General features: G+C 42.7%; 1 protein-coding gene across 1 annotated transcript in view; it reads right to left on the reverse strand.

Moving 5' to 3' along the window:
- Positions 1-25,624, reverse strand: part of Unc13c (unc-13 homolog C) — a 426,680-nt gene that overhangs the window by 61,678 nt on the left and 339,378 nt on the right. Inside the window, 3 exon segments of the mRNA XM_051140226.1 lie at positions 3,520-3,608; positions 18,037-18,114; positions 24,679-24,756. Of these exon segments, the coding sequence (XP_050996183.1) occupies positions 3,520-3,608; positions 18,037-18,114; positions 24,679-24,756 (245 nt within the window).

A 25,624-nucleotide genomic window follows, 5' to 3' on the forward strand; every position in this document is an offset into this window, starting at 1 on the left:
TCTAAAGCAATTGCCTTTTCTTGTCCTGATTCTTAAGCCAGTACACTGAGGTAAATGGTCTTAGCAAAGAACACCTGTAAAAAGCAGGTTCCTGGCAGATTTAGACTGTGTGCTTATCAGCAGCCAGGGCGTGGGGCATCTGAAGAAAGAGTTTACTGTGATGATCAGCAAAGACAACCTACCTTTGCATGAGTCTAGAATAAACCAAACAACAATTTACCTGAAAACCCTTTTGTTCCGATTTCAGTGAATTCGCCTACCGGTCTTCTCTTTTTCTGTTCATTTTTGTTTGAAAAAGACATGACTGACCAGTTTGACTAAGGGTATAACCAGGGACTAATGACAGCGGCCTTCTCTCGGGCATCCAGCGACCAAACATTCCCCTGAGGGGTCCTAGGGACAGCCTTGAGCTATTTACACCTAGTCCAGCCAGCTTCTGGCACCAATGGTTCCAGTACAGAAGTGCACTGAACCAAAAAGAGTATAAGCAGAACTTCAAGGGTCACAAGTTTTGAACCTTTTAGACCATTTTTAATTTATCACTGCCATGAAATCAGTCTGTGGAGGAGGCAGGTGGTCTGGGAGCTTCCCCAGAGCCCGTGAAAGGTTTCAGACAAAGGTTTGCCTCCACGCTGGCAAAGCCAACCTAACAGCCAAGCGTACTGAGAATGGCCCGAAATTTTTAATGACATGAGATTGCGATTGGCTTTCGGACTGAATTCTCCCCATATTTGTAAGGCCTTAGATCCTGAGAGGAGCAAGCTCTGGATTGACTTTGCAACATGATCTTGCTGTTTGCCATGGACTCCCCACCACCCTGTGTGTGACGTGTCATAGCAACAGCACAGAATAATTATCTCCTTACAGGGCAGGCATGGTGGGTGGCCTGTTTACCTCAAGAACACAAAAGACCTTAACTGAACTCAATTTGTTCTAGTATTTAAAATTTTTTAAATTTTTAATTTTATTTTTTACTTTAAATTTATTTTTTATTTTAAAAATAATGAAAGATTGGGTTCTGGGCAGCTATGAGTTTTGGTATGGAGGATAAGATATAGGATGTTCTGTGTCAGGGAATGGCGCAGCTGCAATAAAGACCCATTAAGAATGAAACTATTTCATCCTGGTCAAGAAAAAGAAGTCTACAGCCTGAGTGGAGATCTAACATTCCAATGACTTGACTTACAGGACCTCCTGTCAGGGGGGTGAGAGCACCCCCAAGCCATGCTGAAGAGACCGCCTGAGGAACTGCCTGTTTAGTTTCCTTCCCAACCTTCCTCCAACACGGCAGCTTGCTGGGCTGCCGCAGTGCACCTCCAGTTTCATAAATCTACCTGTTTTCTGAGCTACACAGAGGGATGCAACCTTTCTTCTTTCTGCCTCTGCTCTAAGCATGCGTCTCTCGCACTTTGGCTCTCCTTATGCTTCCTCTAGAGCCCTTGTTTGCACCACATGGCTGACTTCCATTCTTCTCCCTCCTTCCCTCTATCCCTCCCCCCTTTCCCCTCCCTCCCCTTCCCTCCTTCCCTCTCTCTTCCTCCCTTCTCCCCCAAGCAGCTGCTGGGATTTACAGCTTGCCTTCCCTGGGTTTTTCTTTTAAACTCTAATAAAACTGTCCTCAAAGGTAATCTTGTAGTAATAACACACTTCCATAGCCCTGACAGCACCAATCTTTCCTTCACAACCAAGGAGTATGCAATTTAGACTTTGGAGTAACAATGGGATGACCAATCTTGCTAATATATTCAACCTTTCTCACTGAGAGGATTTAGACAGTTTGCAAAAGCCAATGTAAGAGGGGGAATAGCTTCCGCTCTGTCCAGCTATGCCATTTCCCATCAAGTCATAAGCAGCTCTCACTTTATTAGACTCTGTGTTTCTTCTTCTGACTTCTCTAAATACTTTCTTGCTGCCTTCCATAGCTAAAAGCAACTTCCTTTTTTTCTTTGTTTTTTTTTTTTTTTTTTTTTTTGGTTCTGTAATGTTTTTCTTTAGTTAACACATTAAATCACAAAAGAATGGAGGCCAGCCTAGGGCTGAGCCAAGGCTCTGTCACTGTCACCTCTCAAGCCAGAGCAATTGAGCCCCACGTCAACAAAATAACTCCTGCCATTCAAACCCAAGGTAGCGGGAGCCTCCATCTCACTGATTAACAGTTAGGCTGAGTCAGCAGGCTCATGAAGGCCACTAGCAGCACAGCACAGCACAGAGGCACAATACTGAGCTCAGTGTAGAGCAGAGGGCGAAGAGGTGCGCTAGGCTCCACAGTGCTGAGCTGTGAAGACAGGCTCCATCCCCTCTAGCTTAGAGGAGCTGAGAACATGCCTCTGACAATCTAGAGAACTCTAAGTCTGGGGCTTTATTATGCTTCACTCTGCTATCTGAGAAAACAGTGCTTCCAGAGTCCTTTCAGTCTTTCTCATTGAATATGGTCTTAGTAATCATTAAGTGTTTACAAATCATTTGTCTTTCTAGAACCCAATACAAAAGCATTTTGCCCTAAAGATAATTTTGCAGCCACACTGGGAAATTGAACACATAATTTAAATTGATAGGCAACTGTTAGCAACCAGGAACCTCCCAGACAGCTCCAGGGACTTAGCAACAGCAGATGTGTCATAGCTAGCCACCAAGATGCAACATGTTCCCACTGTCGCCACAGGCAACTTGTCATTCTCCTGTGCGTGCCCTACACCCCCTTATAAAAGGACCCACTCCTTCCCCATTCTCTTTCCCTCTGCCCAGAGGCTGCCTCTGTATCCCCTCCCTTAATAAATCTTCCATGTGAGATCTGTCACACGGTTTGACTTTATGGTTTTTGCTGCATAGTTCTGCCATATAGATCTTAACAGCAAACACTTAACTGAACTAATATTTAAAACAAATTTTATACTAAATTAATGAACCTCTTCAAAGATAATATTTAATTTACACCTGTTTTTAATAATTGCTAGTAAAAGAATTGCTGTCTCATACAGAGGCAGAGTAAACATCTCAGGCCACTTCTCTTTCTTTAGGCACGTACCATAGATGAGGTAAGTTGATTTTTACAAATATAGATGCCCATTGTTTCTAATCTCTTGTGTGTGAGGTAGTTGGACCATGAACCCTAAGTCGCACTGATGTTATCTGGTATGGAGCTGAGTATGGCTCTTCTGAGGTACAAGGACAGTGACATGCAAGGCTCGAGCAGAACACATGCTTCTGATGGAAGTTTCCTCTTCTTCCTCCCTCTATCCTCCCCACAACTCCCTGCTCTTTAGTCCATACTGGCATTGCAAATGGCTATGAGCTAAGGTTTCTGCCCCTAGAGAAAAGCGAGGGAAGTAACTGAGTACATCACAGCCCAGATCTGGGTGCTGGGGATACCACCAGGGTGAAGCATGTATGGCCATCTTTCAGCAAGGCGTCACTCTTGAATCCTGGGGTCACGAAAGGCTTTTCGGAGAAGATGAAGCAACATGAGTGATCACTACAGATGAATCCTGACACAGTCAGACAACTAGTCAGGCCGCTTACCTTTCTCCATAAGTGATGCTGAGCTCATCCAGAACGCCGTTGAGTTTAATTTGAAGTTCTTTTAGAATAGTGCTAGCTTCAGGGTCTAGCTGCAGAGAGACCATAGACAACATTACTTGGGAGTTTTGATAAAGAAGCTTGGGTCTGCTTTGCTTAGAAGCATTGTATTTGAAAATATTGATTGCCTTGTGGACCATGCTGGATGAGGTACGGGCTAAAGGGCAAAGCTTTCCTTGGTTACAGTGATGGGATGTAAAGCATGGGAAGGGTACTCCCCAGAACTCCACAATCTGCAAAACCCCAATACACTATACACACTAGTTGAAACTATGCTTTGACTCAAAATATTTCTCAGTCTTTAATATAGTCACAAATAAATAGGCATGGTAAAACAACTTTCAATAGAAAAAATTAACCTTTGAGAACAGGCTGAGAATCTCAAATCTAAAATACCGGGGACCAGAAATCTTTCAGATTTCAGTTCTTCTGGCTTTTGGATTTTTGCCTTGAGTTTGCTCAACTTCATGGTTCTTATTTAAACACTGAAATGGTTCAAAATGTCAAACCTTTTGAAAACGAATAGGACACCAAAGACACCCGCAATTGGAACATTTTGCATTTTAGACTTCCGGATGATGGATGCTAACCTGTGTTGTGCCAGGTCTTACCGGGGGGGGGGGGGGGGGGTTGTTTGCATTCATTTTCCAACTTTAGAACTGTAATCAGTAGGACAAACAGATATCCCAAGACCCTGGCTTTCTTTGGAGAGCTATGGTCTGATTTTTCTCTCAGGGTATCCTGTGTAAGCCAGGGTAAGACCCAAAGATTTGTACTTTACTTATTTCTTTTCATTTTTATAATGACAGTAAAAGATCAACATGGAATTTACCATCTAGAGAAGTTGATCCCATTAGTTGTGTTTTTTTTTTTTTTTTTTTTTTTTTTACAAATTAAAGTATAGTTGAATTAAAAACAAAAAAGACCTGACAGACATGTTTGCACACACTCACATGTGTATGTGAGTTGCAGGTGTCCGGGGTAACCAGAAGAGGGTATCAGGTCCTGTGAGCTGCCTCGTGTGGGTGCTGGGAACAAACCGGGTCATTTTGGATGAATAATAAATGTTCTTGACTACCACTGAACCATTGCTTCAGTCTTAGCTTTGCCCTTTTTTCAATGTGCAAAACTTTAGGAAAAATCTCTCATTTCTACAAACTCTCTATAGATTTAAGAAATGGTAGTATTTTAGAACTCATTGTCTAAATGATCAACAGCTTAAAAGATTATTGGTTATTTGGAAAGGTAAAATGCTATGCAATATTTTCATAAATCTTTCCATATTAGCCTGGTTATAGGAATGGTAAAATATGAAAGCAAACTTGATTTTTATTGTTATTTAAAATCAACTCTAGCAGTTTAAAACAGTCTTGGAAGAATACTGATAATAAATTAATAATTAGCATATGTACATGAGGAGTTTAATTGGCAGGCTATGTAAATTAAGTTTTCATGCAAAGAGGAATATACTAAAAAAACAATTTACAGATGATGAATCAAGTTCTGAATTTATATTAAAGTTTCCAAAACAGGTTTCACAGGTACTTTATAAGAAAGTTTAGGAAGTCCTAAATCTAGTCTGGTAAAACCCGGTCCTAATGCGCAGAACAGACGCTAGTGGTATGGAGACAGTAACTGGCATTTTACATCACTGAGGTATTTTAACGACTGAGACGTGATTATGGAAAGAATGTATCTAAGACAGCTGGCAGGGGTTGGAGAGATGGTCCAACAGTTAAGAACACTTGCTTCTCCCAGAGGACCAGAGTCTGGTTCCCAGCACCCACATCCATAGCAAACAACTGCCTATAACTCAAGGTCCAGGGTATCTCACATCCTCTTTCAGCCTCTGTGGCCATACTGTACTTATATGCACATACACATTAAAAAAAAAAGTCTTCTAAAAAAGATTGTTAGTAGGCGTTCTTTTCCATAGTGTGTCTGTCTCATTTCTTTCCTCTTCCTTCCCTTCCCTCTCTCTCCTTTCCTTTTCTCCCTCCCCTCCTTCTCTTTTCCTTCCCTTTCTCCTTCCCTCATCTCCGTATCTTTCTCCCCTTCCCTTTCTTTCCTTCCTTTCTTTGTTTTTTCCCCCTGAGACAGGGTCTCTTTACACAGCCCTGACTGTGCTGAAACTTGCTTGTAGACCTGACCAGCCTTGAATTCACAAAGATCCCGCTGCCCCCCCCCCCCCCCCCCCCCGTCACCACTTCCCAAGTGCTGGAATTAAAGCCGTGTAACAAGACATCTGAGTTTTAATTTTTTTTTTCTTAAAAAAATACAAATAATTTTTCACTTCCTTTTGCAAACCTTCCTCAACCATTCCTTCCCAGAGGCAGTCAGTAGCTCTAGCATTTATACCAACTGTGCCTTTTCCTATTACTTTGTATGCAAAACTCTTTTGTTGTCTTTTCTATAGAACTTCAGCTCCCTGTGCAAGTCAGTGCATCTGTTCCTGAGTCCTGTGAGACCTGCGGGTACTAAACATCTGAAAGGAGAACTGGAGATGATACATAAAACCATCAAGTTTCCTCTCACGAGTTATCCTGGTGGCCAGTATGATTCTCCATAGATGCATTTACTGTTAATAATATGTGCTTGCTTTTGAAATAAAATCTTTTATTCATTAGCAACAATATATTCTGACTTATCAAGTTACTCCTGATTCCAAGGACCTGACTACTTGGCAGACCATGCCAAATTATACTCTGACATGCTGATTCTGCATGCATTTCTGCTTCTTTTTCTAGCATCAATTCGCTCTCGGTGTATCTAACCAGAATATATGTTCTTTACTCTCTTAAAAATATTGGCAGTTAAACTGATCATGCTGCAGTTACCACCAGTATGCTGCAAAGGGACATTGAAATGCTTCTGGTATCTCAACGTCACCTGCAAAATAGGTGTCACGGAAGAGCTAAAGGTCTTTAGTGTGCCACCATTTACCACCCCCTCCACCAGGTAATTTCTGCCCATTCCCGTCCTTTCCCATGGGCCTCTGGGGTGCCCTGCTTTGTGTTGGGAGCCCTGCCTCAGTGTTACCGTGTGTTCATTACCCACCCAGAGAAATCCAGTGGAGAAGGGAAGGCCACGCTGTCTGCCGATCCTGTCCCTAGAAAATGAGGCCAAGATTCATTTGTCTAATGGCTAACTGCTTCAATATCTTCAACATTTTAAAATTAAAACCCTTAGTATTTTTTTTTTTTTTTTGCATCAAATCCTTTAATAGATCTGGATTAAAACCTTCACTATTTTTGCCTTATATCTCTTAGCATTTTTATTTAAATGTTTTACTATGCAAAGTCTATGACCATTTCTATGAAAACCGAATCCTGATTTCCTACAAGGCCTCTCTGTTCAGCTGAGGACTTCCTCCCTCCCTCTGGGCCTCGTGCCCGTAACCACTCTTCTTGCTTCATTTTGGATCGGTGCATTATTAACCTCACTTTCCTGCTCTATAAATACACTCTGATGATATTCACATACACACAAAAAAAAACAGACTAAAGGAAGAGAAGCCGAACTTATCCGAGATAACCTTGTCACCGGCGTCTGGCTATATCTCTTCCTCTCCATCACCTCCAGACTGCTCACAACCTACGCCTGCAACTGCACTGCATCATCTGTCTGCAGCTCTGAAGCACCCGTTAGGCTCTGCAGCATGGCTTCTGCCCTGGACACTCCACTGCGGGGCCACAATCTAGGTCACCATGACCACTTCACTGCCAAGTGCGGTGACCTTATTTACCCCTCTCAGCCTCCGTCCATACTGCTGTCTCTCTCTCTCTCTTGAGCCTTTATTCCTTGCTTGTCTAGTTTCCTATGGCCTGTCCTTCTTCCTGTTGACTTTGAGTCCTCTATGCACCCTTTATATACTAATGCCCTTCAATGTTCCCTTTCTGTTCTTCTCTCTCCCCTGAGCAACCACATTTAAGTCTACAGCTTTAACTACCACTCTCATGCTAACGACGCCCGGTTCTCTTCTCTGCATCCTGAAGAGCATCCTTGGACATTTTGTTTAGTTTCCTATGTGCCCTGTAGATTTTCCCTACTGAGGATCCGTATGTACCTCCATCAGAGCACATAAACATGGAACTAACTCTCTTTCTGGCTTAATTGATTTCTCTTCTTGTTTTCTCTGATTTGGCAAACATGATCTTTACATTCTTCTTTCATTTAAACTTGGATACCAAGATATGACCAGCCATGCCTCTGAAATACCTTTTCTCCTTGTCCTCTTGATGCCCTAACTTAGCATTTTTTTTTTTCTCATCTAATTTATAAGTTGTATCATTGTTCTGGTTTCTCTTCCCATCACTGCCTCACGGTTGTTCTTGGAGCTGATTTAATAAACTCAAGTTTGATTTTGCACTTTCTGACCCCCTCGAGGTGGCTTTCAACAGGGGGAGGGCTCCCATCAGTTTCTTACAGTCTTTTCTGGCTCTGAGTCTTTGTTTTAAAAAAGGCTGGTTCTCTTTAACTCTTCTATTTTTCAGAGCCTAGTCTCTCCATGAGGCCTAGCTCAGCCTAAAACGCAACTGGGAAATCAGCAAAAATTCCACGGAGAGCCTGGCATTAGAGCAACCTCCTTGTTGAGTGACGACAGCCCATCAGATACTGTGGTATGCGGTCAGAATCAAGGTATGTGCTCTGTCTTGTGAACAGTTAAACACAAACGCTGCAGCTCTGATGCTGGTACTCTGTTTTCAGTATTATTCTTGTTTCTTCCTGGAGAGCCTGTCCCCAAGAACTCATGTTGTGACTGCATGCTGAGGCAGAGCGCGGCATCTTCTTCATCTCACCTGCTTCCAGGCATGGCTCCCACGCTGGAAGCCCCAGTCACCGTGCAGAAATCCACGGCTTGGAGTCCAGCTTCAGAGTGGTGAGGAGCCTCAGCGGCGTCTCCCACCCTAACTACACCGTGTTTGTAGTTAGAAGCTGTTATGGTACTTCAGATCAGCCAGTGCCTTCAGGGTACTGTCTTCAGCTTTGCCAGCCAGAGTGGGAGAGGGTCTATGTCTTGGATTTCCTTTACAGTTTGTTTTTCTTTTTCTTTTTTTTTTTTATTAATTTATTCATATTACATCTCTATGAGTTGGTGAACACATAGAACATTTTGGATCTATTTCCACTTTTACGTGCTGTTTATCTTGGAGTTACAGTCCTATCTGAATTACCCAACAGTCATCCCTCTTAGTCTGACATTTTTTAACCTTCCCTTCTACACAATACACACTGTCCCTCAGCTTTGGTTGGGGGGGGAAGGGGTAAGGTTCTAGATCTTCTATAATCACAGGGTCTTCTGAACATCACCCAAATTCCTTCTATTCCAGGTGGGAAACCCGAGGCTCAGGTAAAATATTAACGCTGCTGGGGCTGCAAGGAGACTGATGAGAAACACTCTCAGATGCTTATTATCTGAAACGATGGATTCCCATTTAAAGATGCTGTCCCGAAGTGCGTGCCTCCTAACAGCTTGGCTGGATAGGTATGTAGTGCCTCTAACCTACATGCGCGGACTAGCTGTGGGGCTGTACAAACTCGAATGAGCCAGGGACAGGAGGAACGTGCCATGTTCTGGTTGGAGTTTGTTTACACGTGGCCTTTTTGCCCAACCTCACATTGTTGATATCCTTTGTCTACTTCCGTTACAGCATTAAGGCTGTTTACATCAAGTGCTGGGGGCAGAATGCTCCGTGAATTACACACGGGCTGTCTGAGGGCTACTCTGACTAGCAAGGGACAGGAGATTGAATGCTTCTATCAACCTAAACGCCAGAACGTTATCGCTTGAGGCCTATAGAAAACCTTTTGCCATCTTGCTAATACTGTCTCTCTGATGTACCCACCAGTGCATTTTAAACTTGCCTTAAACTTTTAAACTTTATTTCTGTAAAACTATAAAAGCTCACGAAAGTGCTTCCAGGTTGGAATGTGGAATTTGGGGTGACCTAAATTTCTGTTCCTGCACCATGGTCTCTCAACTTCACCCTAGAATAAACTTGAATTTCCTTTTAGGCAGTGGTTCTCAACCTTCCTAATGCGCCAACCCTTCCATACAGTTCCTCATGTTGCAGATAATCCCAACCAGTTAGTTAGTTGCCCCGTCGTAACTGCAGTTTTGTTACAGTTATGAATTGTAACATAAGTGTCTGATACACAGGTTTATGCTATGCGGCCCCTGTGAAAGGGTTGTTTAACTCCCAAGGGGTTATGACCCACAGGTTGAAAACCACTGCTTTAAGGTGAAAGCTGTGCTGTTTTGTTTTGTTTTTGGTGCCTAGGCACAAAAAAATAAACACAATAAAGATTACAAAAAGCTAAGGTTTTTACTGCTGGTTACACTGCTTATGGTATGTTAGGGCAGCTGTAAGTAAAAGCAATAAAATAATAAAGTGAATTGTTGTGGAAGATGGTAAGATAGAATAGAGCTCTGTATCTGTCCCTCCTGGCTGTGGACTTGGCAGTGTGTGGGTGCCCCTGCAGACCACCAGAAGCTCTGGGGAGCAACATTAATAAGCAGCCCTATCTGGGTCTCGCATCTCATTCTGACATGGGCTGCCAGCCCAGAAACCTCATCACCTTCTTGCTACCTTACCTTTGCAAGCTTAGCTGCTAAGCCCAACTGTATGTGGGAGCTGTTCTGGACTCAATTGTATGTGCTAAATTACGTCAATTCATTTCCTCTCTAGCTCATTGTTCTCTTAATTTTCTATTTAATCCGAATTGAACAGCCTAATTGCAGAGATGGTTAGGAGACAGGAACCAGGCAGTATCTGCAAATAAAAGGCCAGGACGTCTAATGTTCACTCCTCCTTCTTGTTTGATGCTAGGAAGCTAAAAATAATTGGTTGCATTTTCTGCCTTTAGCCACATGCCGCCTCACCTTTGAGTTATAGCCACACAATGAGATGCTAGAAATTTGAGTGCATTGTAGAATAAAACACAGCACTCAGCCTTCCCTGTGAAGGGCATATCCTAGACTAGAAAGATTTGTTTTCCCCTCAGAACCCTTATCTCTTTTATTATTCTGACTTCCTGAATAAACCCAGCATTTTTAAACGCAGGGCTACCTCAGCACTCACTGTATTTCAGATGGCTAGTATGATTTACAGTGCTATGAACTAGGTGATAGATGGGTCAAGCCTGTGGGGAAGAGATGGGAAAGATGCTTAAGGTGGTCCAGGTAGCATAGATGTCTAGGTTTTGAGTGTGTCTTTATCTAGGTCAATGATTCTTTAACATTTCTAATGTTGTGACCTTTTAATACAATTTCTCGTGTAGTGATGACTTACCACCACGAAATTATTTTGTTGCTAGCTCATAACTGTATTTTTGCTACTGCTATGAATTGTAATATAAATGTCTGATATACAAAATAGCTGATATGGCGCCCCAAAGGGGGTCGTGACCCACAGGTTGAGAACCATTGCTCTGGGCACTGAAAGGCAGCCTGGTTCTTTTTTTTAATATATTTTATTAATTTATTCATATTACATCTCAATTGCTAGCCCATCCCTTGTATCCTCCCATTCCTCCCTCCCTCCTTCCCATTTTCCCCTTACTCCTCTCCCCTATGACTGTCACTGAGGGGGACCTCTTCCCCCTGTATATGCTTATAGGGTATCAAGTCTCTTCTTGATAGCCTGCTATCCTTCCTCTGAGTGTCACTGAGCCTCCCCATCCAGGGGACGTGGTCAAATATGGGGCACCAGAGTTTGTGTGAAAGTTAGACCCCACTCTCCACTCAACTGTGGAGAATGTCCTGTCCATTGGCTAGATCTGGGTAGGGGTTCAAAGTTTACTTCACGTATTGTCCTTGGATGGTGCCTTAGTTTGAGTAGGACCCCTGGGCCAGATCTGCCCATCATAATGTTCTTCTTGTAGGTTTCTAGGACCCTCTGGATCCTTCTATTTCCCCATTCTCCCATGCTTCTCTCACCTACAATCTTAATAGGATGTCCTCCCCTCTGTCCCACTTTTCTGGTAAATGAAGACTTTCATGGGACATATCCATTGGGCTAGTGTCCAGATATAAGTGAGTATATACCATTTGACTCTTTCTGCTTCTGGGTTATCTCACTCATTATGGTCATTTCTAGTTCAATCCATTTGTCCACAAATTTTGGAAATTCCTTGTTTTTAATAGCTGAGTAGTATTCCATAGTGTAAATGTTCCACAGTTTCTTTATCCATTCTTCTACTGATGGACACTTAGGCTGTTTCCATGTTCTGACTATTATGAATAAGGCTGCTATGAACATGGTTGAGCAAATGTTCTTGTGTGCTGGAGCATCTTCTGGGTATATTCCAAGGAGTGGAATAGCTGGGTCTTGAGGTAGATCTATTCCCAGTTTTCTGAGATAGCATCAGATAGATTTCCAAAGTGGCAGCCTGGTTCTTAATTGCTGCTTTGTGAGTGCTAGCTCTTTCCTTTTTCTTTCTTTCTTTTTTTTTATTTTTAAAAATATTTTATTAATTTATTCATATTACATCTCAATTGTTAGCCCATCCCTTGTATCATCCCGTTCCTCCCTCCCTCCTGCCTTCCCCCTACTCCCCTCCCCTATGTCTGTAACTGAGGGTGCTCTTTTCAAACTCTTGAGGCCAGAAGACAATGAAAACTGCTTTTGTTTCCTACCCTAATTCCTGCCCCCTGTAGGTACAATAACTCTCAGCAGGCACAATGGATAATTAAACTTTTTAATTTACAAAGTTTTGAAATTGCTTTAGGAGACAATTTTAGAACTGAAAGTAAGTTATAATTAATTGAATTGTCTGTTTTATTATTGAGCTGCCTAATATATGCTTTATAATTCAATTTATTCTATAATTTATTTTGTAGTTGCTAAAAAATGATAAAACCAGGATATTGATCTTCATTAATTTATTACTAATAGCATTTCTATTTATATTCAGAAGGGACAAGACCAGTTATATCATCTGGAGACTTGGATATATGTTTAGCATCTATAAGATTATAAGTTAAAAAATATAAATACTATGAAGCAAAACGATGTATACAATATAAATGAAAAGTCTGTGTTATGTTTTTAAGAAATGATAAAGTTTTGCATATGACTGCAAAGTAGTTACTTATATTTTAGGACTATTATAATAAATACAAGGAATTGACTACCTTATAGTGTATTGTCTCCAATTCTATCCAATCATATTAAATCAGGATTCAAAGAACAAAAAGTTGGCTGGTTGAAGGTGGTCTCGAGGTAAGACAAAGATGCCCTGAGCTGCTAACATTTCCATTTGTTTAGAAAAGATTTAACCTGAGTTTATACACGTGAGTGTTTGTATGCTTGTTTGTGCCTGGTGTCTCTGAAGGTCAGAAGGGGTGTTGGATCCCCTGGAACTAACAGGCAGTTTTGAGCCACCATGTGGGTGCTGGGAACTGAAGCTGCATCCTCCGGAAGAGCAACTAAGTGTTCTGCACAGTGGGTCCATCTCTCTAGCCATCCCCACACCCCAGCCATTTTTAACCTTGCTGTTTCAAGTCTACCAACCCAGAGCAGCTGTGCTCAGAGCCCCAAGGCCAGTGGCATCAGCATCAGCATCTGAAGCAAGTCCTCTGGGGCTCGAGCTCAGCAGCGTGTTCTCATACTCTCACCCTGAAGCTACATGCGTGCTATGGCTCAGTGACCTCTGCTTGGAGACCTCCTGCCTTTAAACAGTGAGTGCCACCCTGAGTCCCTGCTCCCCTCTCTGGTCTGAGGCACTCAGCGAACTCCCTGAGTGTGTGTGGTTAATAGGTTTGGGGAAGAACTGGAGCAGCCAAATGCTAACTCAGCACTAAAAGTTCAGGAATAACATGGATACACGTGACTGAAACACAAGATTGAAGATGCACATTGAAATAGACAGTGGGGTATGCTGCAGATTCCTCGGCTCTATTCTGCACATACACAAAACTTACTACTACAGTCAGAAAACTCAGTTATATTTGAGACCTGTCAGTGAAGATCACATTACGATGGCACCAACTGAGTCTGATTTACAGTAATCAGCAAGGAATACTTCTAGAGTTGGGAGTACTGTCAATAATCATTAAACTGGTGAATAACCTCCACAGGTGCCACCATTTCAAATGGCTACACCACAAGGCTGGCATTCACTGCTCACAGAATTCTCCTAGAGCAACTTATGTAGCTTTGGTGGAGTACCCAAACCAATATATTATGACTTCCTGCAAAGCAATTAAATTTTGGATAATTTAATTTTCTTGTTCACATATTATGCAAATTAGATTGCAGATCAAAGGAACATTTTTAAGTGACTTCCAAGGGCTATAATGACATGCTCATGTTAGGAAATTAATACAAAGAAGTTGCAATAGACACACATGGAGTTATACCCAAGAATCAAACTAGCATAGGCTATAATACTTCTGTTTCAGTTAGTCCATCTATTAAGGACTAACTAGACAGTCATTCACCAGAGAATGGCATTTCCACGATGCTTTTACTGTTATTGTGGTGCCCAGGGGCACCACATGACACAGGATAGTGACAGTGGAGCAAACGGCTACCTTTCATCCCAAATTAGATTCCAATATGGGCTGTATATTTCAATACAGTGACTTCCAAGGCTAACTGACAATGCTTCTGTCTGGACCCCATGCAGAAGGTGAGTGTTTCCACCAATAAATAGCACAAACCCAAAATGCAAGTGTGAAACGCTTCTGTGTCCAGGGAAGAGAAGTTGTCCTGCGAGGGACAAGCCGTCCTGGCACTCCAAGCAGTCTCATGCAGTCATGCTTGCAAGCGGCCAGCTGTGGCCTGTGCCAGAGGCGAGAAGCCTGCTGGGGAGCCTGGCTAACAAACACGTGGCATTTTAGAGAGACAGAACGCACTCCAGCCCCCAGGGGGTAAACATAACAACTCCTGAGAGAGGAGGAACTGGCTTGGGTGGGAGGGTGTCCCTAACACCAGCTCGGCTCCCCTAAACAGCTGCTTCCGGAGAAGAAATTGACAACTGGCATTAGTCCACTTGGGAGAAAATATTTGTGATTTGAAAAGCATGATATATGTGCACATATGTGTGCTTGTATGTGTACATGCTTACTCATACCTGTGGAGGCCAGACAGCAATGCTGGGTGTCTTATTCTATTAACGCTCTGCTTTATTCTCTTGGCATAGGGTCTCTTACTGAACCTGGAGCTGGGCTGGTGGCCAGCAAAACCACAGAGCTCCTCCTGTCTCTGCCCCTTACAGCACTGATGTTACAGTCATGTATCTGTGGATGTGATCATGCCTGGGTATTTGCATGCATTCTGGGAAATTGAAGTCAGGTCCTCATGCTTGTTTAGCCAATGGTCTTACCCACTGAGCATCCAATGGTAAAAATTTCTGAATCTTTTGAATATGCTTGTATCAAGTACTGTAATATATTATATCGACAGGTGACTCCTGGTCACTCTATATGTTATCTCTTTTTCTCTTTTCCTTTGGATTATTTTGGGGGTGGGGTAGGGTCTCACATATGCCAAGCTGGCCTTGACCTCACTCCATAGCCGAGGACAATGGCTAACTTCTTATCTCCTGCTTCCGTCTCCCTAGTTCTGAGATTACAGCCACATACTACGTGGCTGTCCACAAAAGACCTTTTGATTTCTGTAAAAACCCCAAGGGAAGGAACTTGTTGAAATTGACACCCACAGAAAAGAATCTGCGGAAAGAATCTGGAAAGAATCTGCGGATCCTCTTCATAACCTTCGTCCTGAAGGAAGTTGAGCGTAGGAACCTAAACTCTAACATAATTATGTATTAATTAAGCACAACTGTGCTGGGAAGCTATGGGTTACACTTGGCCTTGGGTTTGGGTCTTGTTTTATTTCTAGGCTTCACAAACCCCTATGCCAGTTCTGACTGGGTCAGCTTAAAGCTTTTTCTTAGAAACAGAAGCCAGATTAAAAAGGAAGGGGCAGGGGCCTATAACTATATCAAAAGAGGGCAAGAGAACCTTTAATTTAGGGAAGAGGAGTCAAAGATATTTAAAGGTTGGAAACAAAAGGCACTTGGGGCCACTGTGATTCATCTGCCAGATTAGATAGAAACCGGGCCTTTGTTTTATCTGCTCACTCACTTAATTGCATTTTCCATGCATGTATAAGGCACTCAATAAACAGGCATAGCTTGTGCTATAAAGAATTTATATATATAAGCCCAGCTTATAATGGGAAAGTGTGCCTTTCAAACTGGTAACTGAACCACAGGTACAAATCACGTTTGACGGGTAAACAAGTCTCCCCGTTAGGTGCTTAGCTAGCAGGTGGCTGGTCCAAGCGGTTTCCTTTAACCACTTTAAAGCTAGCGTGCCTTTCATCTGTCAATTCTGATCTGTCTAGTTAATACTCAGCTCAGCAAATATTATGTACATTGGAGCTCCAACACAGGACAGTAGAAAAATAGGTGGAGTGGGGGGGGGGGTCTCTAGAAATAGATCACTTAATACATAATTTCATTCCTAAGTGATTCTTCATATTTAAATCTCACTAACTTCTGGACGTGAGATTTCCCGTAAGAAATGAGTGATTTCCTCACTGCCTCCAAAAATATTAAATAGCCATCAATGGCTGAATATGAGGCACTGGGACAATTAGAAAGGGGGCCCTCGTGTGATGACCTCCAACTGCCGTGCCCGTCGAGCTCAACAGAAGAAGCCAAACATGAGAGTGATGCCCACAGACCCTGGAGCAAACATTAGTGTGCACGCTGCAGGGAGCAAGGCTTCATGTCACACAAACTGCACAAGACTACTGGCACAGCATGGCTCCGAAGGATGTTGTGTTAAAAACCCAAACTGAAAGGTTTTGTAGCATCACACGTGAATTCTAGCACTTTTCCTTTCTAGGAGGCTAAATAGCAGCTTCATTTTTTACATTGGTGGGGGAGAGGGGCAGCCAAATGTCTCCTTAGGTTTAAAGACTCATCTCGTGTGAGGACTCAGCAGCATCAGACACTGAGAAACAAAAGAGAGCTTTGCTTTCATTTCAAACCTAGCTTTCTTCATGGGCCCAGCTTACTATAAAGGAAAGCTGATGTAAATGAATTAGGAACACTGTGGTCATAGCTCCATAGTGTCTGTTTACTCTTTTAAGTAATCCTAACCTTAACCCTAACCCTTTGCACATATATAGAAGATGGCAGCTTGGTCTTCATGTGGGTTCCTCAGCAACTGGCGCAGGGTCCTCTTTGACTCTGATGCCTGTCTTTAGATTCCACTGGGCTGCCTTGTCTGGCCTCAGTGGGAGAGGATGCTCCTAGTTCTGCAGTGACTTAATGAGCCAATGTGGGTTTTTACCCATGGACGACCTCTCCCGTCTCTGAGAAGGAGAGGGAAGAATGGGTGGTGGGATATGTTGGAGGGGATTCTGGAAGGAGATGAGTTATAATTAGGATGTAAAATGAAATAATAAATTAATGGAGAAAAATAAAAATATTTACTTTTTGTGTAGGAGTGTTTGTCTGCATGGGAGTTCCATGTATATGCAGTCCCTGAGAAGGCCAGAAGAGGGCATCAGATCCCCCAGAACTGGAGTTACAGATGTTTGTCCCCTGATATGTAGGTGCCGGGAATCAAACCTGGGTCCTTTGGATGAGTAGCCAGTGCTTTTTAACTGCTGAGCCATCTCTCTGGCCCCACGGGTTGTTTTATTCTTGATGGTCTTGGTGGTGTGTGGGATGAGATGGGGGAAGACCAACTGTTTCATGACTCTCGCCTTCAGTGCCTTCCCTGTTCCTTAATCCCCAAACGCTCACATCAGTTTGTAAGAAAAGACAAGACCTTGGCCAGCAGGAAGAGGTGGGTGCAAGCTAATGTTTTGCTTTCTGCCTCACCCCAACAAGCATGAGAGAGAGAGAGAGAGCACACGGTGCCGTGCAATGGTCTTCAAAGGGAAGGTGAGAAGGACAGCCAGGGGGAAAGCGGGTAACGCTGCCATCACAAACCTCGTAGGAGAATCTCTCTCCTTCCTTCTTCTGTTGTCGGAATTGCAAGGCACGGATGTTGAACAGAGACACGACACATTACGGACACAACACATAGCACATTTGACACGGCTTTCACGGTGTGAGAAAATTAAGCACTGACAGCCAAAACGACTATCGCCACAATATGGATTCTAAAACAAGCCTTGACTTTAAGACGACAGTATACAACAGTGTAAAATGTAACCTCTGTCCTACCATTGATCATTAGCATATATGCATGCACTCAAGTTGTCCAATAGGACGGCTGGCTCTTTCCCTGCTCCTGAGTATACTTCCATTTACTAAAATATTGCCCTAGTGATTACAATAATTCTTAATGGGATTTTAGAGATTAGAAATACTTTCTGTTCATTGGTAGAACCCATTTCAAAAAGGAAGACACTTTCCATAGCAAAGCAAAACGCTACTCACGCCAACCCAAGAGGCACTTCGTAAACACAGGAGTGGACGCACACTCACCTCTTTCCCACCCATGGATTCGAACATTTTTTCCAGTTGGACTCGCAGTTGTTGGATATTGTTCATCAAGATGCAGGGCTGTCAGGAAGAGAAGGAGAGGCAAATGTGAGCACGTGACCTCTGCAGGGGTTTAACTTAGTGCACAGCTGTCCCCTGTGGCCTATGAGGCACACCAAACGGAATCATTCTGCTACTGAGAATGACAGCTCTTAACAGCTGGGACTGGAAAGGAAATCCTTATTTTGGAGAATACGATTTAACACAAATGCACACAATAGCATATGGAGACTGGGCACCAGCACTCTTTTTCCTTCGTATTTTGTCATATTTTGGTATTTTCTTCTTTTTTATTTTAATTTATTTGGTATTTTCAACATAGGAATTAGCCACGTTTTATTTATGTTATTTTGTTTTAATGCAATGTTCCCTGTGTTCCAGACTGGTCTTAGACTCAGTAGATGGCTGAGGATGACCTTTAACTCCTGATTCTCCTGCCTCTACTTCTAGGATGATGGGATGGCAAGTGTACACTACCAGGCCTGGTTTCGGCAGTGCTGGGACTTCATATCGGCTTCGAGAGAGGTACTTCAATGGAGCTATATCCCCAACCTACCACATTTTATCGTAAGATTTTCTTGAGAAAATCAATTAATTTCATTCTCTAGTAATTTTGCTGCTTTAAAACCAAAAGAACATCTGCATTCACCCCCCCCCCCTTTTTTTTTTTCTCTGTGGGTTTTTCTGTGTAGCCTTGGCTGTCCTGGACTTTCTTCGTAGACCAGGCTGACCTTGAATTCACAAAGATCCGCCTGCTTCTGCCTCCCTAAGTGCTAGGATTACAGGCGCGGGTGACCTTGCCAGCCTGCATTTCCTTTTTAAATACAGGAAAAGAACTTACAAAAAGAAAAATTAAAACACCTTTAATGAAGTCTCAATTTACCAATAAATCCAGAAAGCTATTGACTCAAGTTCTTTCATTATCTGGCTCTATGCCAAGTGTGTTTCTCCTCTCATTTTCCTCTTTGTTTATTTGGTCTCCCCCTCACTCCCACCCCGCACGCCATCATTTAGGTTAGGATTTTCCTTCCTGGGTTTTAACTTTTCTATCACCTACTTTGCATTTGTTTTATAAGGACTTTATATTAGTTGTTTTTTTTTAATTGTCAGTAGCTAAATGCAAACACAGTAGAAGCTGCCGAGGCTCTGGGTGGACGGTGCATTGTGCTTGCATAGAGCAGATACTTAAGATTTAAATGTTTCCAGAGAGGTAGAAAAGGGCAATGGGTATATAACACTTCATGACAAGACTAGGTATCAATTTGGAATTAATTTCTAATCAGAAAATGTACTTTGGCATAGTTGTAAAATCATTGGATAATGGCTACACATTGATTCTGAAGAGTGAGTGGCTCCCAGCTGGAGATGACAGAGACAGGAAATGGACACATCTTCCAAGTGGCTGGGAAGTGAGCCAGCAACGAACAGAAGGTCAGACAAAGGACTCATGGGACATCAAAGAGGCGTTAGCTCTCATCAGTGGAAAGATTTTATTATTGCCTTAACCGTATCACGGACCTTTGAGAGACTTTTGTACTTGGCTATTAAAGTGACCACAATCTAAGTTTGATTTATGGCAACAATTTCAAACCTTTATTCTGTTCTCTGGATTCTGGCCACTTAAATATTTTATTTCTTTTTTAAACACAGATAACTGAGATTTATCCTCCAGAGTTTCTGATTGCTGAACTGGATGCTCCAGGCACAACTTTGATATGAGCCACCGCCCCAAATCGCAAGCAGCACTCCTAGATTCAGACACACACTAGCTACAGATGTATTAAGAGTTTTAGTTTTTCAGGGGGATTCGAAGCTTTTGTGATCCGCAAATGGAACCGATGAGCATTTTCAGCTGGAGAAGGTAGAAAGGCAGAGATGGGAGATGCCTTGGAGTCAGGAAAGCCTACCAGAAAGGTTAAAGCCAATATTGGCCCCTGCCCAGTAGATTGCGTGGGTGGACAGCTTCAGCACCCGCTTCCTGTGGGCCCAAGTATGAGCTTGATTTCATGTTAGCATTTAGGCCTGTTTTTCTCAGCACACAGAACATGACTAGTGTACCAATTCTTTATATAAAAGCCATACACTTGTCGTGTCCCAGCCCGCGGGAAAAATCAAATCAGGGTTCACCTGAAAGAGGGAGGGGGGATTGAAAGTAGGGTACAGAGACACGAGAAATAATGAATCAAGTCAGGAAATTTCTGATCAGGATTCACTTTAATGGCCTACTAGTAAGAATATAGAGAGAGCAAGGTCAATAGGAGCTATTCTAATCCCATTCACCCTAGCCCCCAGGCAAGAATACAATAGCCTGAATCGCTCCCTGTGGAACTTCCCATTTCTCTGAGTAGTTCCCTATAAGAACTTCCTTGATCCTCTGGGTGGTTCCAAGCTGGGACTTCCCTACTTCTTTCAAAGGTAAATAGTCCAAGGATAGCCTGGAACACAAGACCTCATGAGGCAAAGGCCAGCAACTCGAAGGTCGCAGCATGCAGCCTAAGCACAGGACTTCTGACATGGCAGAATTTGGCATGGCTCCCCACGTACACCAACTCAAATATAATCATTTCTGATTTTAAAACAGCTAGGAAGAATAAGATGGACATTGGGAGTTAGGCTAAGTTGGCCCAGTGGCTGCTCACACACAAAAGAGTGTGGAGAAGAAAGCCAAAGCTGAGTTTTCCAGATAATGTAGAGTTGGGTTTTCTAGATAAATATAAAGGATTTCTCCTTTATTAAGCTTTTCCTGACCTTGAAATGCCCCAAGCCCACTGCTATTACATTGGCTTACCAAATCATTAATAAGAACTTGATTACTATTCAATTATGCCTCTAATCTAAGCACAAAACAACTTGCTTCTAACAATGCTGTAGTTAGTGAGTAAGAGTAAGTAAACAGATATATTAATAAATCCATCCAGGTGCGGCATATACCTAGAATCCAGAACTGGGTGGGGGGGGGGGCTAAGGCAGGAAGTCTCAAAGTTGGAGGTGAGCATGGGCTATGTAGCTTGTCTTTAAAATTTTGGAAAAAAAAAAAGTCTTCAGTAAAAGGAACATTATCCTACTGTAATTCTATTGCTTACTGAGGAGTTTGCAGAGGATGAAAGAATACGCTTGGGTACAGCTGTAACTCTGAATGTGGACATTTTGATTTTCCTTATCAATTATCATGTACATTTTACTTTATCGTAACTGAGAACAGTTGTAAACCTAAAATATGATGAACACTGAAGGTTTATTCAAATCAAAGACATTTCTATATAGCTAACTATTTGAGTTAAAAAAAAAAAAGATAAAGTGTTTAAAATAAAGAAATCTTGATTTAGAAAAGGATGCTCTGCCTTTAGTTGGGATGGGGAAAAAAGGCTTAAAAGTGGTTTGACCCACCTCTGATTTAAATTGTCACAGTATATGGGCCCAGCTAGTGCACGGCAGCAATCCTAGCACTCAGGGAGTGAAGGCCCATGGATCAGAAATTCAAGGTCAGCCTGAACTACAGGGGACCTGTCTCAAAAACAATAAATTAGTGTATCACACCACAAAAAAATTTCCTCAGGTAGACATTTTAACTGTGGGCTTTAATTCTGACTTCTGACACATAGAATGTTATGGTCATGCTTTTTTTTGAAAATTTTATTCATTTATTTACTCTCTCTCTTTCTCTCTCTCTCTGTGTAGTGTGTGTGTGTATGTGTGTGTGTGTGTGTGTGTGTGTGTGTGTGTGTGTAGTGTATGTGTGTAGTTATGTAGGACTCAGAAGACAACTCCCAGGAGCCAGTCTTTTCCTTCTAAGATGTAACCCATGTCGTCAGGGTTTTATGGCAAGTGACTTTACCTACTGAACCATCTAACAAACCCTCATGATTATACTTGAAATGTCTCTCCTCATCTACAGATGACTATGAACAGATGACTTTCTTTCTTTCTTTCCTTTTTCTTTCTTTTTTGGTTTTTCGAAGCAGGGTTTCTTTATGTAGCCTTTGCTGTCCTAGACTTGCTTTGTAGACCAGGCTGGCCTTGAACTCACAGCGATCTGCCTGCCTCTGCCTCCTGCGTGCTGGGATTAAAGGCGTATGACACCACGCCTGACTGAACAGATGAATTTCAATGGTTTTAATTCTCTCTCTCTCTCTCTCTCTCTCTCTCTCTCTCTCTCTCTCTCTCTCTCTCTCTCTCTCTCTCTCTCTGAGACAGGGTCTCACTCTGTAGCTCTCTTTATCCTGGAACTCGCTCTGTAGACCACACCTACCTTGAACTCATGGAGATCCACCTGCCTTTGCCTTCTGAGTGCTGGTTTTAAAGGTATATGTACCCCCATGCCTGGCTTATCATTTTGATTCTTAAAGGAGATTTGTCGTATGTGCTCATGAAAAGGCACAAACAAAAGAGCTTCTGTTTGTGACCACTGAAGGCAAAGGCGTGCATTCAATTATGACACTTCATTTAAATTTAAATGATTTTAAACTTGAACAATAGAATCTAAAGGTAGCCAGGAGGCCCCTGGCTAGGATGAAACCAAGGAAAGGCATAGGTGCTGAGCTACTGCATTTACATGGGCTTTTGATTAACTATAAAATTTTATTTTGGGGGCTGGAGAGATGGCTTAGTGGTTAAGTGTATTGCTCCTGCAAAGGACCTGAGTTCAGTTCCCAGCACCCACACTAGGTGGCTCACAACTGCCTGTGACTTCAGCTCCAGGGGGGGATCGATGCCCTCTTGTGGTCTCCTTGGGCATTACATTCACATTTACAGACACCCCTCCCACACACACCCACACATGCGCACACACAAGTACACACACACGCACACGCACACACATGCACGCGCACACACACATGCACACACACACACACACACACACGCACACGCACATGCACACACATTAAAAACTTGACTTTGGGGGCTGGAGAGATGGCTCAGTAGTTAAGAGCACTGGCTACTCTTTTAGAGAACCTGGTTTCTATTTGCACACCCACATGGCAGCTCAAAAGTGTCTGTAACTCCAGACCCAGGTGATCTGACACCTTCTCACAGACATACATGCAGGCAAAATCCCTAATGCACGTAAAATAAAAATAAACAAATTGCTTAAAAAACTGAATGTGAAAAATACAGCCCCTATGTGAAAAACAAAATAATACAATAGATATTGATTTATAATTATCTGTGTCTTTTTTTATGATTTAGAATTCAGAATGTTAATATGTGAAGTGGAAAGCTGCCTGGACTTTAAGGGGCTGACAGAAATCAGTTATTTCACAGCTAACTTCCCAAATACCCATTTTGCCATCTTAATAAAAATGACGCACTTGCTGAAACTGCAAGACACTCTTCTGATTTGCGGAATAACACTGGAGGCATGTATCAGCTTTAACCTTTAAATGAAAGTATATGCTCCCAACACGTAAATAGTCTCCCTGTTAGAGGGCTGGAGTCAAAGGTGGCTGGAAATCAGTGCTGAGATTGTCTGAAAGTTGTAATCAAATTTCGAGGCAGAATATTAATGGACGGGAAAGAAACATCAGGACCGACTTGTCTTACTGAGCTGTCATCTGAGGGTGAGCTGGGTCGCTGCTGCCAGGCTCACGGTTCTCCTTCAGCCTTGTAGACTAGTGCGGCGGCCTGGCTTTCACTTCCGCTTTTACTTTTGGAGGGGAGAGGGAAAATTTGCTCTTAAAAACCGTGTGTGTGTGTGTATGTGTGTGTGCATGTGTGTGTGTCTGTATGTGTGTGCATGTGTGTGTTTCTGTATGTGTGTGCATATGTGTGTCTGTATGTGTGTGGATATGTGTGTCTGTGTGTGGGTATGGGTGTGCATGGGTGTGCATGGGTGTGTGTATGCACATGTGTGTGAGAAAGTGGGGGTGTGTGTGCATGTGTGTGCGCGTGTATCTGTGTGTGTGCATGTGTGTGTGCGTGTATCTGTGTGTGCGTGCGTGCGTGTGTGTGTTTCAGTGTCACTCTGTTTAAACATTCTCAAAATGTTGGCTGCACATTTCTCTTAGTTGCAAGGACAGAAATCCGAGCACTCTTCATCATGAAATCACGCTGATTGTGCGATCTCAAACAGCTCCAGCTCATCTTTATGCCGTTTGCTGAGTAAGTTGTACACTGCTTTGGATTTTATAAATTTTTTCCTCGATCATCACAAAACAGGCAGATATGGTAACTCATTGCCCTGGGTGTTCACTGTCCTTCTCAGTTGATTTGAAACCCAAAAGTCTAAGTCATACTTATTTCCAGGCTGTTACCAATACTCATTCATAATTCTTAGCTTCCTAGTTATCGGCTTCAGGGATTTATGAGTTTGTGTATTTCCAATGGTTTATCATCTAATTTCCTTTAATTCAGAAAACCATTAATTGGGCAACCACTGGCCACTTTCTCCCTTCCGTCCAATCCTGACAGGAAACGTCCTCACGATGGCTGGAGAGGTTGGCAGATGTCCTGAGATCCCCAGCTCTTGTCACCCCTCTATGGAACGGACACTAACGATATTTCTTACTTACTTGGTGTTAGACAGCACAAGTCTCCATTTCAGGACACTCACAAGTCGGGGTGAGGGTAGGGCGGGGTCCTGCTTACCACTGTCTCCTTGTCACAGTAGGAGCTGAAGTCACTGGATACAATCGCAGCATACTGGACCAGAACCTTGTTGATGGTCTGAGAGAGAAAATATCACACAGTACACTTCAGTTAAGCGGGTTAAGTGTGCCACCTCACAGAAACACCACCCAGGCTAAGTCAGGCAAACATAACCCTTTAGTGAAAGAGAACCTTAGGTGGGCTCGATCCATATCCGCGTCCAAAGAGGAATCGCAAATCATTGCGTGCGGGTGACAGTTTGTCAGAGTCTGAATAGCATTTCAAATACAGCTCAGGGACCAGTCTATCAGAACACAATCTGCTCTGCCATTGCTTAGGAGATACACAGGCTGTCCTGTGGCGACCTCCTCCCAGCTTAGGGACTTAATCCATCATGATATTGGCCATGTCCCCACTTTTCTCACTGGATGCTGCAGGCTTGGTGTTCTCCCTTAGGGTTTCTGGCTTCTAACTCCCCTTTGTCATCTCAGCGCCATCACATCAAAGTTATTTACAATGGCTGTTTTCTCAGCTTTCTTTACCATTTCACTCTGTGTCATTTCTAAGAGAGGGCGGGCGTTCTCATAACACCACTCAGCAGTGATTCCCTCAGCAACAGGGATCAAACTGCATACTGTCACAAGCTACTGTCAAAGTGTGGAAACTCAGCTTCTGTCTAGTCCACTCTGGCCTCTGTACACTTGCCTGCTTGCTGTTATTCAGCAACGCACTGTTTATCTACTGCTATTTAATAACCCATCATTTGCTAAAAATCTTGCCCACTCACTTCTGTTTACTACCAAAATTTGATATTTTCTTCCTTTCTCTACAACTTCTTGGGGGCCTCTGTATAATCTCTTCTTCTACTAATTATGGAGAAGATAGAAAAATGAACCAACTGTGTTAATTAAGCGTATTATAATTGTGTGGAATTGTACTGAAGAGT

The sequence above is a fragment of the Acomys russatus genome, chromosome 32, assembly GCF_903995435.1.
Source record: "Acomys russatus chromosome 32, mAcoRus1.1, whole genome shotgun sequence".
In the NCBI taxonomy this organism is placed as follows: Eukaryota; Metazoa; Chordata; class Mammalia; order Rodentia; family Muridae; genus Acomys; species Acomys russatus.